Source organism: Salmo salar, chromosome 11, assembly GCF_965601325.2.
Source record: "Salmo salar chromosome 11, fSalSal1, whole genome shotgun sequence".
Taxonomy (NCBI): domain Eukaryota; kingdom Metazoa; phylum Chordata; class Actinopteri; order Salmoniformes; family Salmonidae; genus Salmo; species Salmo salar.
The window spans coordinates 93235655-93250561 of NC_138301.1; the positions used below are offsets into that span (position 1 = coordinate 93235655).

The 14907-nt window shown below is 41.0% G+C and overlaps 1 protein-coding gene across 1 annotated transcript in view; it reads right to left on the reverse strand.

The window, feature by feature from the left end:
* LOC106563163 (transmembrane protein 132C) overlaps positions 1-14907 on the reverse strand; it is a 188877-nt gene that overhangs the window by 89152 nt on the left and 84818 nt on the right. Inside the window, exon 4 of the mRNA XM_082958147.1 lies at positions 1716-1902. Within this exon, the coding sequence (XP_082814273.1) occupies positions 1716-1902 (187 nt within the window). The remainder of the gene's footprint in view (positions 1-1715; positions 1903-14907) is intronic.

The window sequence follows — 14907 nt, forward strand, 5'->3', positions numbered from 1 at the left end:
GGTTCTGTTGTGATTACATCAAGTTGGTTATGACATCTGCTTTGTGCATTTGAGTCAATTGGAGGTGTACCTGTGGATGTATTTCAAGGCCTACCTTCAAATTCAGTGCCTCTTTGCTTGACATGGGAAAATAAAAAGAAATCAGCCAAGACCTCAGAAAAATAATTGTAGACCTCCACAAGTCTGATTCATCCCTGGGAGCAATTTCCAAACGTCTGAAGGTACCACGTTCATCTGTACAAACAATAGGACGCAAGTATAAACACCATGGGACCACGCAGCTGACATACCGCTCAGGAAGGAGACGCGTTCTGTCTCCTAGAGATGAAACTACTTTGGTGCGAAAAGTGCAAATCAATCCCAGAACAACAGCAAAGGACCTGGTGAAGATGCTGGATGAAACAGGTACAAAAGTATCTATATCCACAGTAAAACGAGTCCTATATCGACATAACCTGAAAGGCCGCTCAGCAAGGAAGAAGCCACTGCTCCAAAACCGCCATAAAAAAGCCAGACTACAGTTTGCAACTGCACATGGGGACAAAGATCGTACTTTTTGGAGAAATGTCCTTTGGTCTGATGAAACAAAAATAGAACTGTTTGGCCATAATGACCATCGTTATGTTTGGAGGAAAAAGGGGGATGCTTGCAAGCCGAAGAACACCATCCCAACCGTGAAGCAAGGGGGTGGCAGAATCATGTTGTGGGGGTGCTTTGCTGCATGAGGGAGTGGTGCACCTCACAAAATAGATGGCATCATGAGGCAGGAAAATTATGTGAATATATTGAAGCAACATCTCAAGACATCAGTCAGGAAGTTAAAGCTTGGTCGCAAATGGGTCTTCCAAATGGACAATGACCCAAAGCACACTCCAAAGTTGTGGCAAAATGGCTTAAGGACAACAATGTCAAGGTATTGGGGCGGCCATCACTAAGCCCTGACCTCAATCCTATAGAACATTTGTGGGCAGAACTGAAAAGGCCTGTGTGAGCAAGGAGGCCTACAAACCTGACTCAGTTACACCAGCTCTGTCAGGAGGAATGGGCCAAAATTCACCCAACTTATTGTGGGAAGCTTGTGGAAGGCTACCCGAAACGTTTGACACAAGTTAAAAAATGTAAAGGCAATGCTACTAAATACTAATTGAGTGTATGTTAACTTCTGACCCACTGGGAATGTGATGAAAGAAATAAAAGCTTAAATAAATCCTTCTCTACTATTATTCTGACATTCGCATTCTTAAAATAAAATGGTGATCCTCACTGACCTAAGACAGGGAATTTTTACTTGGATTAAATGTCATAAATTGTGAAAAACTGAGTTTCAATGTATTAGGCTAAGGTGTATGTAAACTTCCGACTTCAACTTTAGGTCTGATATCTGACGGTAGGTTAACTTTACAGTAGGTCATAGCACAAGTCTCTCTCTGACCATGCTTGGAATAATGCCTTGTAATGCGTATTCATGCTTTGTAACTTAATTTTTCTGCCTTGTATGTGAATCCATTCATTTTACAAAGTAATTAAATACATTCCATTCTCAGACAGTTCTTCATTGCCTATTACTGTAACTCAACTATATTTTTCTTGCATATTGCTATTTATCTTATGGATTCAGATAATTCATTTAATGGGCTAAATGAATAGTCTTCTTATGAGTCGCATGTGAGGTATATTATATACATGATACAGGCACTCTCTTTCTGGTTCCTCACCATTGCCAGTGGCACAATGCCACCCAAGTCCTGTGGTGCCAGGCGGATGAGGGTCTGGACCTCATCAGTGAGGGAGCGGGTAGGAGGGTACTCCACCTGCCACATCACCACCCGGCTGCCCAGCGGGTCCAGTAGCCCGTTCACCTCCAGATCCACCTGGAGGACCCTCTGGTAACCCGCCTCCGGCCTGGGGGAAGAAGGGAGGGGAGAGGGAAGGAGGAAAGGAGGGAAAGAAGTGTTTTTTATTTGTATGATCAAGTGAACCTGGGTGTTGAGAAAAGGCATTAAGGATGTATTAGTATTAGTATCGTCAATAACCACGTTTCCATCCACAGTTTTTATGCAAGTAAAGTCAGGGCGTATAAAAAAAAATGATGTGATGGAAACAAAGTGTTGGTAGAACTTTATGAATGTCAACCGACAATTTGATTGTTCGACACGGTGGGTTGTTTTTGTGTCGGTAAAATGTATTATTCAACGTATTGCTCTGGAAACAATTTATTGAGCAGTTGTTGATAGAATAACCCTCATGTCGAGGTAAATTTGCAATCACAGGATGTTATGTTGTGTGGTACTCCCACTGTGACTTGGAAAAGCAAGTTTAGGCTACAAGGTGGTGACAGAGCGCGGTGATGAGCTTGATGCTCCTTTCCAGTACATTTTGAGCATCTTAACTTGTATGCTAGTGACATGATGATCGGTGCTTAGCTGCCAATTAAAAATAAAAATGATCTTGCTCTTATCCATCTCATCATGTAACGGAACCTTTCCAGTCCACTTGTCTAGAGCATGTGTGAAAACCAGATTGGGCAAATTTGTCATTTTTTCGAAACAGTTTGTTAGACAAAACTATCGGTAGAGTGGAAAATGCAATGGAAACACATTCAACTCATGTTTTGGTAACACTTTATTTGGATAGTCCATCTGTAGATGCTCTACAGACTATATACAGAATATCAGTAACATGTCAGCTGCATGTTTGTTGACATGTTACTGACATGTCTGTTGACTATCCAAATAAAGTGTTACCCATGTTTTTTATTCGGTACATGAAAAATTAAGCGCAAAAGTGTTTTATATGTGCCCTACGTCATCACGCACATTATATCTGCTACATCTGCTGGGGAAATGCATATATGTATATATATTTTTTTAGATTTTATGATATTCACATGAAAATCTGTCTCAGTTTGGATGGAATCCTAGTTAGACAAAAGGAGACGCAGACATAGGGAAAAGTGAGTGCCAAACAGACAAGTTTCCTAAAAAGAGGAGAGCTGTTAAATAGTATAACATGTATCCACCGCAACCCAAACTCAGTTCAGTTCAGTTCAGTTCTGTCTCACATTCCCCAGAAGCATGAGGGAGAAAAAAGCAATTTACTTTTGTTCCTCCTCCATGGCACATTTCACAGAGAAAGATCTTATCTGAAAAGAATAACATTGGCTCTCCACTGATTGCGATGCAAACAAAGCAGGAAAAACAATGAATACAAAAATCCTAAACTCTGATTTCCTGAGCCTTCAGTTTGATCAGCCTGCCTGACTGTCTGTCCCCATGGCATTCTTTATCTAAGCTAAAACTAGATACAAAAGTAAACATCCCGGGGAAACAAACAATGTACAAGGCATTGTGAAACTATAACTTGCAACTGGGATCTGAAACTTGCTGTCAATTCTGTGTAATACATACAAACAAACCCTCTCGTGTAACTATTTTTGTGTGTATAATCACAATTTAAGTGCATGCTGAGATGCCACCTAGTTTTCAAAGTAAGTGCAAACTCAGACAGGCATTATACAATCCACAGGGGAATAAATTGGATTGGAAACTGATCTCTGTATTGTACTGTACCAACTTCCAAGTTGTGTCCTCATGAGTGTCATAATGTGCAACAGGACCAATGCCCAAAATCCACAAGGCGAGAACACTGATCCATGGTCTTGGAGCTGAACATTCTAGCTGAGCATATATTCCCTTTTAGACTCCCAGAACTTTTTCTGGTTTACCATTTCAGAAAATTACAACCACACTTCAAAGACTGGTGGTCGGTGAGATAAATGTACAATGAGAGGTTTGGAGGACAGACTGCAATGTATGACGACACCGTACTGCAGAAATGACTCATGTTCAAATCAACTCTGACAATCTAATCTCACAAACTGTGAATAATCTGTATGTTTGAATAGAGACATATGTGGCCACATTGACAAGCTTATATGGCCACATTGACAAGCTTATCCACTTCTGCCACCACACACACACACACACACACACACACACACACACACACACACACACACACACACACACACGCACACACGCACACACACACACACACACACACACACACACACACAGTGTGTCCAGCAGAGGGCAGTGTGTTATCTGGTGGCTGGTACTGCCACAGCATGTGTTTGGGATGATAAATGGCTGCAGCCTGCTGGCCAGAGAGGTCAACCAGCTTTATTATGTGTCTCATTATAAACATAACCATACTGTGCCCTTTCAATGGAGCCAGAGAAAGGAGCAACATTTCCATAGAAAACTATAGTCGAAGAGTCAGCTACCTGCTTCTATTTCTGCTGCTTCTGCTGCTGCTTCGAGATGCATGCCTGAGAGAGACAAAGACTGAACTAAATAGGGTTCTAGCTAAGAATAAGCCCCACAATGCCAAGTGTACAGTAGTTACTGTGAGAGAGTGCTGTGTTAAGAGTGTGGATATTAAGGACTTTCCTGGATCGTCAGGCTGTTTACTGTAGACCTGGGTGTCACCGTAACCGACGTGCTTTTTGTGCCGCTCCCTTTGACCTAACAGCAGTCAAGAATAAACAAAAGTATGCGTACACACATGTAGAGATACACAAGAACTCACTGTTGGGCTTAGTGAGATTCCTCTCTAGAGGATAGCTATTGTGACAAAGGGCTCCAGGAATGAAAGTATGACAGAAAAAGATAAAATACTAAGATGTAAGCTACCCAACACAGAGAGCCTGTGCAGCAGATGTGTGTATTCTTTACACCTTTATGAATAGGCCTAAGCAACCACAGGAAGGAAGGCAAGTTTGCTATGGTGACTCCTTTCAGGCGCGGCAATGATTTGGTTAGCAGTGACAACAATGATACATCAAAAGAACAGAATCAATTTCAACACAAAGCCTCCGCGTGGAGTGAGCTGCGGTGCCACAGTGGGCCTGTTTGTGTGTGGTGTGTGTGTGTGTGTGTGTGTGTGTGTGTGTGTGTGTGTGTGTGTGTGTGTGTGTGTGTGTGTGTGTGTGTGTGTGTGTGTGTGTGTGTGTGTGTGTGTTGTGTTTGTGTGTGTGTGGTGGGGAGAAATTAAACATTTGGGACCATAGAAGTAGAGGCAGATGAAATGTAGCTAGGCATGAGCGCGTGCTAATCGGTGGAGGATTCTCAATTCCTATAGGTCAGAAGTAAGGGCTTGTACTCTGTGGTGGGCTGGAAGTTGCCTGAGGCCCAGATCCAGCGGGACAGTAACACAGACAGAGTGCTTCCATCTGGGGCAGAACTGGGAGGTACAGCCCCCCCACTGAGGAAGCGGGGAACACAATCATGGAGCCAGCATGGGGGCCAAGATCTGGAGCTTTACAGGACGGAAGTGGGCAGTTGAAACACACACAGGCACACACACACACCACCACAGGACACAGTGAGGGAGCAAAGGAGGAAAGATCATATTACGAAGGACAAAAGACAGTGTGAAATATTACCAGATACTGATCACTCTTTAATGAAGAGGATGGGACTGGAACTCATAAATAGAAGCTTTTGAAGGCTAGATCCTCTATGCGATGTGCGCTTGAGTGAACATACATTGCATGTGTGTGTTTATATGCATGCAAGCGTGTAGGGGTAGTTACTTTGTGCTCCCCAAAGAAGAGAGAGTAGCTGCGGGGTACAGCAAGTGACACTGCAGGGCAAGGCTGTTATTTCCGGTTTTGACTAGAGGGAGTACGCCATTAATTTACACTTTACATTTCAGACATCAGCCTGACCCCTGGGAGGAAATAATGGTTGTGACTAGAGGGAGTACAGCTACAACCAGAAGTGACTTTTTGTAGCTGGTTAGGAGAATTTACGCAGCAAGTTAAGATCATTAACGTGACAGGTTAGGAGACAAAGGTTAAGGTTAGGAAAAGTTAGGGTGAGCTAAAATGCTGTCTTAACCAGCTACGAAAAGTTACTTCGGGTCGTAGCTGTACTCTCTCTAGTCACAACTGTTATTTCCTCCCAGGTGTCAGGCTGATGCCTAAAATGTAAATTAAAGGCATTTTGGCATCATTCACGCTGCTGTCTTTCACACCCCAGCCAGGGGACGGGGACATTGAATTACAAAGTGCTCTCCAAGTCAAGTTCACACATGCTGGGAACCATATTATGTGGTTCCCATATTATACTGTAAAGCTCTCTAAAGTACAAAAGGCCAATAGGCATTTAAATTAGGGGGTATAACCCTAATCACTACATAAACATATAAACACACTTGCTTAAATGATGGCTGCCTTAAATGGATGGCTTGTGAGATCAATGGCAGTACAATTGTTGAATAGTATAGTTATAAGTTAATCGTTGAGTACAGAGGAGGCTGGTGGGAGGAGCTAAAGGAGAAAGGGCTCATTGTAATGGCTGGAATGGAATTAATATAGAAGGATATCAAACATATGGAATCAAATGTGTAACTCCGTTCCATTGATTCCATTACAGCCATTACAATCAGCCCATCCTCCAATAGTTCAGCCGCCTCTGGTTGAGCAACACCCAATATCACTACATGTCCACACTGTCAGAGTGTTTGCTGCGATCTCCCTCCACAAATACGGAGTCATAATAGCAATGCTGTTCAGTGAAAGGACTGTGCTACATTCCTTGCTGTTTTAAACATGTCGTCCAGAATATATACAGTACCAGTCAAAAGTTTGGACACATCTACTCATTCAAGGGTTTTTCTTTTTTGACTATGTTCTACATTGTAGAATAATAGTGAAGACATCAAAACTATGAAATAACACATATAGAATCATGTAGTAACCAAAACAGTGTTAAACAAATCAAAATATATTTTATATTTGAGATTCTTCAAAGTTGCCACCCTCTGCCTTGATGACAGCATTGCGCACTCTTGGCATTCTCTCAACCAGCTTCATGAGGTAGTCACCTGGAATGCATTTCAATTAACAGGTGTACCTAGTTAAAAGTTCATTTGTGGAATTTCTTTCCTTCTTAATGCGTTTGAGCCAATCAGTTGTGTTGTGACAAGGTTGTGTCATGCCCTGATCTGTTTCACCCCCTCCAGGTGTCGCTTATTAGCCCCGGTGTATTTATCCCTGTGTTTCCTGTCTCTCTGTGCAAGTTTGTCTTGTTTGTCAAGTCAACCAGCATTTTTGTGTCTCAGCTCCTGTTTTTCCCAGTCTCTCTTTTCTCGCCCTCCTGGTTTTCACCCTTGCCTATCCTGACTCTCTGAGCCCGCCTGCCGGACCACTCTGCCTGCCCCTGACCTTGAGCCTGCCTATCGCCTGGTACTGTTTGGACTTTGACCTGGTTTATGAACTCTCACCTGTACCGGACCTTCCTTTTGCCTACCTCTTTTGTTATAATAAATATCGGAGCTCAACCATCTGCCTCCTGTGTCTGCATTTGGGTCTCACCTTGTGCCCTTATACTGTAGATAGGGGTGGCATACTGAAGATAGACCTAATTGGTAAAATACAAAGTCCATGGCAAGAACAGCTCAAATAAGCAAAGAGAAACAACAGTCCATCATTACTTTAGACATGAAGATCAGTCAACCCTCCAGACGAGCTTCAATGCCATACAACTCTCCTTCCGTGGTCTCCAACTGCTCCTAAATACAAGTAAAACTAAATGCATGCTCTTCAACCGATCGCTGCCTGCACCTGCCCGCCTGTCCAGCATCACTTCTCTGGACGGTTCTGACTTAGAATTTGTGGACAACTACAAATACCTAGGTGTCTGGTTAGACTGTAAACTCTCCTTCCAGACTCACATCAATCATCTCCAATCCAAAGTTAAATCTAGAATTGGCTTCCTATTTCGCAACAAAGCATCCTTCACTCATGCTGCCAAACATACCCTCGTAAAACTGACCATCCTACCAATCCTCGACTTCGGCGATGTCATTTACAAAATAGCCTCCAATACCCTACTCAACAAGCTGGATGCAGTCTATCACAGTGCCATCCGTTTTGTCACCAAAGCCCCATATACTACCCACCACTGCGACCTGTACGCTCTCGTTGGCTGGCCTTCGCTTCATAATCGTCGCCAAACACATTGGCTCCAGGTCATCTACAAGACCCTGCTAGGTAAAGTCCCCCCTTATCTCCGCTCACTGGTCACCATAGCAGCACCCACCTGTAGCACGCGCTCCAGCAGGTATATCTCTCTGGTCACCCCTAAAGCCAACTCCTCCTTTGGTCGTCTCTCCTTCCAGTTCTCTGCTGCCAATGACTGGAACGAACTACAAAAATCTCTGAAACTGGAAACACTTATCTCCCTCACTAGCTTTATTAAGCACCAGCTATCAGAGCAGCTCCCAGATCACTGCACCTGTACATAGCCCATCTATAATTTAGCCCAAACTACTACCTCTTCCCCTACTGTATTTATTTATTTTATTTATTATTTTGCTCCTTTGCACCATATTATTTATATTAACTTTGAACTTTCTTCAAATTATAATTCTACCATTCCAGTGTTTTACTTGCTATACTTTATTTACTTTGCCACCATGGTCTTTTTTTGCCTTTACCTCCCTTATCTCACATAATTTGCTCACATTGTATATAGTCTCATTTTTGTCTACTGTATCATTGATTGTATGTTGTTTTACTCCATGTGTAACTCTGTGTTTTTGTATGTTGTCGAACTGCTTTGCTTTATCTTGGCCAGGTCGCAATTGTAAATGAGAACTTGTTCTCAACTTGCCTACCTGGTTAAATAAAGGTGAAATAAATAAAAATAAAAAAAATAAAAAATCTGGAAAATTTCAAGAATGTTTAAAGTTTCTTCAAGTGCTGCCACAGGAAAAGAAGACCCAGAGTTACCTCTGATGCAGAGGATAAGTTCATTAGTTACCAGCCTCAGAAATTGCAGCCCAAATAAATGCTTCACAGAGTTCAAGTAACAGACACATCTTAACATCAACTGTTCAGAGGAGACTGCATGAATCAGGCTTTCATGGTCAAAATGCTGCAAAAAAACCCTACTAAAGGACACCAATAATAAGAGACTTGCTGGGCCAAGAAACACGAGCAATGGACATTAGACATCTGTCCTTTGGTCGGATGAGTCCAAATTTGAGATTTTTGGTTCCAATCGCCGTGTCTTTGTGAGACGCAGAGTAGGTGAACGGCTGATCTCCGCATGTGTGGTTCCCACCGTGAAGCATGGAGGAGGAGGTGGGGTGCTTTGCTGGTGACACTGTCAGTTACCTATTTACAATTCATGGCACACTTATCCAGCATAGCTACCACAGCATTCTGCAGTGATACGCCATCCCATCAATATTTTTTTACAGCATTCTGCAGTGATATCCCATCAATATTTTCTATATTGTAGAATAATAATGAAGACATCAAAACTATGAAATAACACATATGGAAACATGTAGTATCCATAAAAGTGTTAAACAAATCAAAATAGATTTTAGATTCTTCAAAAGTAGCCACCCTTTGCCTTTATGACAGCTTTGCACACTCTTGGCATTCTCTCAACCAGCTTCATCTGGAATGCTTTACAACAGTCTTGAAGGAGTTCCCACATATGCTGAGCACTTGTTGACTGCTTTTTTTTCACTCTGTGGTCCAACTCATCTCAAACCTTCTCAATTGGGTTTAGGTCAGGTGATTGTGGAGGCCAGGTCATCTGATGCAGCACTCCATCACTCTCCTTCTTGGTCAAATAGCCCTTACACAGCCTGGAGGTGTATTGGATCATTGTCCTGTTGAAAAACAAATTATAGTCCCACTAAGTGCAAACCAGATGGGATGCCGTATCGCTGCAGAATGCTGTGGTAGCCATGCTGGTTAAGTGTGCCTTCAGTGTGAGTTGATGATCTCCCGTCCGTTTAGTAAAGTGCAGCCAGGATCCATACAGTGAGTAAGTCCTTTGCCTTCTCTCTGTTCATCGTACTGGTGCATGTGTGATCAAGTCTGTGTTGGTTGTGTATGTTTGCCATTTCAGTGCGGAGCTTGTTTTCGGGAGGCGGGGTGTGGGTTGTGTTTGCAAACTCATTTTAGCTCACAACAAGCTTGTAGCATGGCTAACACTAGACAGAAAATTGCTGCAAAGCTCAATGCGGAAGAAGAATACGTATCAAGCTCTACACTCCAGGAACTACTGGATCAACAAAAAAAGCTATATAAAGATCTAATAGATCTGCAACTCTCTATGGATTATACCAACAAAGGGGTTGATGATCTGTTTAAGGATGTAATGGAATTTAAACACAGTTTGGTGTTAACGCAGGTGGAGGTGGAGGTGGAGGAGCTAAAGGGCGTGGATGTCACCAGCCAGACCGCATTCAAAACCATGTCTGAGGATTTCACAATTTTCCAAAAAACACTTGACAAGCACTCTTCCAAAGTAGACTACCAATCGAGGATCAATAACATTTTAATCAATGGAATTGAGGGCGTAAAGATTGAGACTTGGCATGACACAGAAGTCAAGGCCAAGAAATTCCTGGCTGATCAACTCAAACTGGATCCTTAACTCATCGAGATGGAGAGGGTGCATAGGAAAGGCACTTTCTTTCCCGATGGATGGCCCAGATCTATAGTGGTGAAACTGCTCAGGTTCAAAGACAAGGAGGAGATTCTCAGGAGAGCCAAGTGCCTGAAAGGAACCAAAACCTTCATCAATGAAGAGTTCTCCGAAAAGATGCACCTAAAAAAAGGCAACATTTCACACATGAAGTATTATAGCCTGGTCGTTCAACCTCAGGAGGCTGAAGAAATCTGGCTTGTCACCAAAAACACTCAAACTTTTACAGATGCACACTCGAGAGCTTCCTGTCAGGCTGTATCACCGCCTGGTATGGCAACTGCTCCTCCCACAACCGTAAGGCTCTCCAGAGGGTAGTGAGGTCTGCACAACGCATCACCGGGGGAAAACTACCTGTCCTCCAGGACATCTACAGCACCCGATGTCACAGGAAGGCCAAAAAGATCATCAAGTACAACAACCACCTGAGCCACTGCCTGTTCACCCAGCTATCATCCAGAAGGCGAGGTCAGTACAGGTGCATCAAAGCTGGGACCGAGAGACTGAAAAACAGCTTCTATCTCAAGGCCATCAGACTGTTAAACAGCCATCACTAACATTGAGTGGCTTCTGCCAGCATACTGACTCAAATCTCTAGCCACTTTAATAATTAAAAATTGGATGTAATAAATGTATCGCTAGTCACTTTAAACAATGCCACTTTATATAATGTTTACATACCCTACATTACTCATCTCATATGTATATACTGTACTCTATACCATCTACTGCATCTTTCCTTTGCCGTTCGGCCATCGCTCATCCATATATTTATATGCACATATTGTTATTCATTCCTTTGCTTTTGTGAAATTGTTAGAGTACTTGTTAGATATTACTGCATGGTCGGAACTAGAAGCACAAGCATTTCAATACACTCGCATTAACATCTGCTAACCATGTGTATGTGACCAATAAAATTTGATTTGATTTGGTGTTATGTGGACTGTGTCAATGTGCATTCCATAGGAAGTGCAGCCCTATTGATAAAACTAACACAAATGTATGGTTCTATTGGATATGTGAGGCTTGCACTTCTATGTTTCCGTTCCACTTCCTGGATGATTCCAATTGTGGATCTCTCTTAGTTGGGCAGAATATCAACCCTGATAACATGGTCTTTAACCCATTAGAGAGAACCAGAAATAAGTCTATCACTTTTTATTACTATATTGTTAAGTAATTTAACAACCTGTATAGCAGTTTATTAATTCCAAGACAAACTCATTTTTGACCTTTCATTTTTGACCTTTCATCCAATTGTGGATCTCTCTTAGTTGGGCAGAATATCAACCCTGATAACATGGTCTTTAACCCATTAGAGAGAACCAGAAATAAGTCTATCACTTTTTATTACTATATTGTTAAGTAATTTAACAACCTGTATAGCAGTTTATTAATTCCAAGACAAACTCATTTTTGACCTTTCATTTGAAAGTTCGCAGTCTTCCAAAAAATCGTGACCAACTTGTTCCTTATCTGTCTTCTCTCAGTCATGAATGTTTCATTGTTTTCCTTTCAAAAACATGGTTGACTGAAGACAGCCATGCATTATGACATGTCTCCTTATAATGCTGTTCACCACTGTAGAACATCAAGAGTGGGAGGAGGAGTGTCCATTTTCGTTCATAAACGTTTTCAATTCTTTGTAAGAGAGGACCTCACACTTACATCGGATAACATGGATGTTGAATCTCTTTTCAAAGAAATTCCTTCCTGTTCATTTATTTGTGGTAAAAAAAAGTGGTAATTGGATGCATCTATCAGCCACCTGATTCTGACATTGGTAGTTTCACTGATATCCTTGCATCAATCTTGGGTTTAGTAATGAAGATCAATGTGGTTTCTATTGGGTGATTACAACATAAAAAAAATTGTGAGAACCACTCACTGACATCTGATTTATTTTTTTATACGTTATACTCCAGCTATCTGTATCCCCTTATCTATATGCCACAAGAGTGACCAGTTTATCTGAAACCCTTATTGATAATAATTTTACAAATTCTTTGAATAATGTGGTGATAAGTATACTTTATACTGACATTTCTGACCATATTCCAATTTTTACTTCTCTTTGGCAGCTAGAAATGAACAAATGGGATTGCTTAGTAGCATTAAATGTAGAGCTTTAGGATGTTAATTGATATTTCATGGGAAAATGTTAATAATCTGGCCGATGTGGAGTCTGCATACCAGACTTTTTTGTAATCTTTCAAAGATTGTATGAAAAGTTGTATGGAATGTTTTTCACAAATCCCTTTCCCCTGAATTCTGCAAATTACAAAATCTATAAGAAAATTTTACTCACCTACGTCGTATATCCCCCAAAGTGTTTGTAATATAGTCAACTTGGAAAATCATTAATCAACTGATGAATAAGAAAAAGGCTACGACAACAATTCCATCTCAATTTATTGTTGGAAATAAGACCTATAGTGATCCTGATGTTATTGTATTTCATGTGAATTTAATAACTTCTTTGTGAATGTGGGTTCCTCTCTGTCAAAGAAAATTGAGAAAACTGATGGAAATCCTTTGGATTACATTAAGGAACATTTCCCTTCTCTGCTTCAGTTTGATCCTCTTGATGTGATGGAGGTAATTGGTACCTTAAAGATATCAGCAGCAGGTCATGATGAGATTGGTGCCTCTTTGGTGAAATCAGTTTCTTCCTCGATTACTGAGCCTCTAACGTACAGTACCATTCAAAAGTTTGAACACACCTACTCATTCAGGGGGTTTTCAAAACCACGATAAAACGCATATGGAATCATGTAGTAAGCAAAAAAGTGTAAAACAAAACAAAACAAAACAAATTATATTTGAGATTATTCAAAATAGCCACCCTTTGCCTTGATGACTGCTTTGAACACTCTTGGCCGTTTCTCAACCAGCTTCACCTGGAATGCTTTTCCAACAGTCTTGAAAGAGTTCCCACATATGCTGAGCACTTGTTGGCTGCTTTTCCTTCACTCTGCAGTCCAACTCATCCCAAACCTTCTCAATTGGGTTGAGGTCGGGTGATTGTGGAGGCCAGGTCATCTGATGGACTGTCGTTTCTCTTTGCTAATTTGAGCTGTTCTTGCCATAACATGGACTTGGTCTTTTACCAAATAGTGCTACCTTCAGTATACTACCCCTACCTTGTCACAGTACAACTGATTGGCTCAAACGCATTAAGAAGGAATGAAATTCCAGAAATGAACTTTTAACAAGGTACACCTGTATGTCTACATTAAATCTATGCAAACTGGTATTGTCAAAGTTATCGCCCTCTGTAGATCTGGGGATCTCAGATCTTTTACAAATTATCGGCCAATTTCTGTACTACCATGTTATTACTATCATGTTATTCATGTTATGTTATCAACACTGTATTCTAAAAGAGCACCAATACGGTTTTCGTAAAAACTACTCCAGAGATATGGCTCTTTTGAAACTTGTGGATAAAATCTTAACAGCTCTTAAGAACAATGAATACGCTCTTGGCATCTTTTTAGATTTATCCAAAGCATTTGACACGGTTAATCATGAAATATTACTTTCAAAAGTGCATTATTACGGTTTTCATGATTCTACATGTAATTGGTTATATAGTTATGTTTAAGATAGAGAACAAATGGCTTACCAGTGCCAAGATATCCTGTGGTGTGCCACAGGGTTTGATAATAGGCCACTTTGTTCTTCCTAATCTATATCAATGACCTTGCTGCTGTCTTCTAAATACTTCCCATTCTCTTTGCTGATGAAACCAATTTGATTTTATCACAAGTATTTTGATTCACTAATTAATGAAGTCAACTCAGGTATGGCCACATTTTCTGAATGGTTCCAGATAAACAAATTATTTTTAAATGTTAACAAATCCAAAATTATAATTAACAATCTCAATTGTTGGGAATGAAATGGAACAAGTTACATCCACTAAATTCCTCTGAGTACTAATTGATGAAAAGTTATCGTGGAAAGATTATATTACATTTGTCTGTAGCAAAGTGATGAAATCTGTTGGTGTCATCAGAAGGATTAGTGGTTTGGTTCATCAGCCTTGCTTCCTAACCCTATACTATAGCTTAATTTACCCATATAAAATGTACTGTAATATTGTCTGGGCCAGTACATATACCTCCTACCTACTCAAACTACTCATCATACAAAGACATTTGCAAGACTAGCCACCTCTAATTACCTAGCACCATCTGCACCTTTGTTTAAGAAACTCAATAACATGTCTATTTACAACATTAATGTACGCCAATTATGCACTTTCATCTAAAATACTAATAACTCCCAAACAGTTTACTTAAACCCTTCAATGGATTCTTCCAGGTTCATTCTGAAATTAATCTCTATAACACGAGTCACTGCGATAACCGTCACCCTC